General features: G+C 41.2%; 1 protein-coding gene across 1 annotated transcript; it reads left to right on the top strand.

Annotated features, from left to right (window-relative positions):
- Window positions 1-1,956: 1,956 nt before the first annotated feature.
- GPR52 (G protein-coupled receptor 52) lies at window positions 1,957-3,042 on the top strand. Its single transcript, XM_010133867.1, has one exon. It carries the CDS (start codon window positions 1,957-1,959, stop codon window positions 3,040-3,042), a length of 1,086 nt encoding a protein of 361 aa, XP_010132169.1.
- Window positions 3,043-3,261: the final 219 nt, after the last annotated feature.

Raw genomic sequence — 3,261 nt, forward strand, 5'->3', positions numbered from 1 at the left:
GATCGCGGTGTCGCTCGACGGAGAATTACTGAAAGAAGTGATCTTATTCGTGCTTGTGTTGCTTATAGACAAAGGGAACGAATAGCCGGAAATATTCTGGGATGTTATAAAATCAGAAGGACTTTCTGTACAGCGTGGTGATGCACAACAAGAAATTAACTCCAAAAAGAATGCTTTCCCTCAAACTGCTGCAACAGCGTTGAAAATGGTTCTCTTCTGGTATCTGAAATTTCTCCTGAAGACACGACAAGGACCATCAGAAGCATCAGAGCGATTCTGGTACTTTTAAAGAGACTTAAAGCGAATGCCAGCATAATATCTGAATGACCTTGGAGATCGTTTTGTGTGGATTCCTTGATTCTCACTGCTAGTCTTCTCGTCTCAGGAACTCTAGGATTAAATATGATTTTAACATTTTAGGGGCCTTTCAAAAAGCAAGACTGTATACAAATAATTATCTACCTAATGAATCCTGAACTAATCAAGCATTTCCTTAAAACTGAACACAGAAGATGCTTTCTTTTAATGTTTGCTCTCTCCCTAACTGCGAATAAAATGAACAAGGTAATGTTCTGCAATTAGAAGAACATTTTTTTAAAGCAACTATTTATTATGCTGATCATCTAATAGATTTATAGAAACTAAAACTACGTAGAAGATGAAGCTGAATAACTGAATGCTGGAGTAGTAAACAATGGCAGCTTTTCTAGTCAAATCAGCATTTCTTTAGCTTCGCAGCAGAATGCAGATGGAAGTTTCTGCGCTCATTGTGTGGGGGTTTGTGAAATGATTCAGGTGTTGCTACAGAGGTGAGCAATATCATGGAAATACCTGTGAACTCCTGGGTGCTGATCCACTGTAGCAGATATGGCAAAATTTCCAAAGATGATGATTTTAAATTACCTTTGCTGAAATTAAATTCAAGAGGATTTATTTTGTCTGTGGGGACCTTGAATTATGCTTCTGGAATTAATAATTGTAATGGACTATAACTGTTTGAAGGAATTGTGAATATTGACAAAAGTCTCCAAATTCTATTCTTAAATTATTCTCATTTTTAAATGAATAGACACGATCTTCCTCATTGTATGTGAGATGTATGTTCTCTTTCTTGGGAGTTAGAGGACAAACCTGCCTTGTGCCCCACCCATCTCCCTCCAAATAAAATGCATTATTCATACCCAAACAGTGGTGAGTCTATTGGAATTAACCTTGACAAGAATGTTTTCCTTACTTTTCCAATGAATAGCATGGATAAGACGGAGTCCCTTCTCCTGAATGCAGACAGAAAAGACAGCGTTAGATGATGAACTTTTTCCTTTACTCTCCAGTCAGTCTGTGATTTAAACTGAGTCGTAAAAAAGATTATCTCCACTAACTGCTGGTCCAGGAAACCTGAGCTGTACTGAGGTTCCTCCTTCCCTTCCTCCCTCTCACCCCATTGTATTCCAAAGTAAATGAGACTCTCAGGAGAATAAGCAGTCAGAGGTTTTCCCTCTCCATCCGTGAGAAATGAATATGTCTCTTTTGTCAGTTTTTATTTCCATATTTCACAGTAGCTGTTTGTTTTAGAAGTGCCTTGTGTTTGCTAAAGATTGGTTCAAGAGCACTGGAGGAGCTGATCAGTGGCCTTTCTCTTTCTGGCTTTTTTTTTTTCCCCCCTCTTTTTTTTTTTTTTCCCCCCTCTTTTTTTTTTTTTTCCCCCCTTCTTTCTTTCTTTTTTCCTTCCTTCCTTTCTTTCTTTGTTTCTTTCTTTCCTTAAAGCTAAGGTGTACCAGAAGTGATGCACTGATGCTGAGGAGGCATCAACAACTATGGGACTGTGATCCTCTCAAATGTAAGCACGGGCAGTGTCTGCAAAGAGAGATCCTGAGACGCTGAAGCAGAGCTTAGCTGCTGTTAAGCAGGTCATCTGCTCGCTAAGGCTCAGATTGCAGTGTTCCCTAATCACAAAACATGAACCAGTCCCGATGGATTGAATGGAGGACTCTGAATATGAGCAGTAGTGTTCTGAACTTATCTGAGCATCTCTCCTGCCCTCTTGGATTTGGCCACTACAATGCAGTTGACATCTGTATCCTTGAGACAGTGGTTATTGTCTTGCTAACATTTTTAATTATTGCGGGTAACTTAACTGTGATCTTTGTTTTTCACTGTGCTCCACTTCTGCATCACTACACCACCAGCTATTTTATTCAGACCATGGCCTATGCTGATCTGTTTGTTGGAGTTAGCTGCTTGGTTCCTACTTTGTCACTGCTCCACTACTCGACAGGTGTCCACGAGTCCCTGACTTGTCAAGTTTTCGGATATATCATCTCTGTGCTAAAAAGCGTATCTATGGCATGTCTTGCTTGCATCAGTGTGGATCGCTATCTCGCCATAACAAAGCCTCTCTCCTATAATCAACTGGTCACACCTTGTCGCTTGAGAATCTGCATAATTTTGATCTGGATGTACTCATGTCTGATCTTCTTGCCTTCCTTTTTTGGTTGGGGAAAACCTGGTTACCATGGAGATATTTTTGAGTGGTGTGCTACCTCCTGGCTAACTAATGCCTATTTTACTGGCTTTATCGTGTGCTTACTATATGCTCCTGCTGCCTTTGTCATATGTTTCACCTATTTCCACATCTTTAAAATTTGCCGGCAGCACACCAAAGAGATAAATGATCGGAGAGCTCGATTTCCTAGCCACGAAGTGGATGCTTCTGGGGAGACTGGGCACAGCCCCGATCGCCGCTATGCCATGGTTTTGTTTCGGATAACCAGTGTGTTCTACGTGCTGTGGCTCCCCTATATCATATACTTCCTGCTGGAGAGCTCTAGGGTGTTGGAAAACCCAGCGCTTTCTTTCTTAACGACATGGCTTGCTATAAGCAATAGTTTCTGCAACTGTGTGATATATAGCCTCTCCAACAGCGTTTTCAGGCTGGGACTGCGGAGACTGTCAGAGACGATTTGTTCATCTTGTATGTGTTTAAAAGACAGGGATGTGCGGGACCCTAAACCGAGAAAACGGGCTAATTCCTGCTCCATTTAAAGACAACGGGCGCCTGTAACCCAACACGGAGTTTTGATAGTGTTTGCTGTATCTGGACACTTGCCAGAGGAGAAATGTTTACCTGAATAGCTTGCTGTGATGTTAAGAGTGAGTTTAAAAGTGATCACAGAAAAGGGAAAGGCTGCTGTAAGGGGTCACTGAACTTGAATATAGCTCTTGTGAAATTGTGAGGAGAGCAATTCCACAGAGACCACAAAG

The sequence above is a fragment of the Buceros rhinoceros genome, unplaced genomic scaffold, assembly GCF_000710305.1.
Source record: "Buceros rhinoceros silvestris isolate BGI_N320 unplaced genomic scaffold, ASM71030v1 scaffold26273, whole genome shotgun sequence".
Taxonomy (NCBI): Eukaryota; Metazoa; Chordata; class Aves; order Bucerotiformes; family Bucerotidae; genus Buceros; species Buceros rhinoceros.

Excerpts from the sequence above, each read along its gene's own strand:
- GPR52 (XM_010133867.1), top strand. The coding sequence starts at position 1,957 with ATGAACCAGTCCCGATGGATTGAATGGAGGACTCTGAATATGAGCAGT.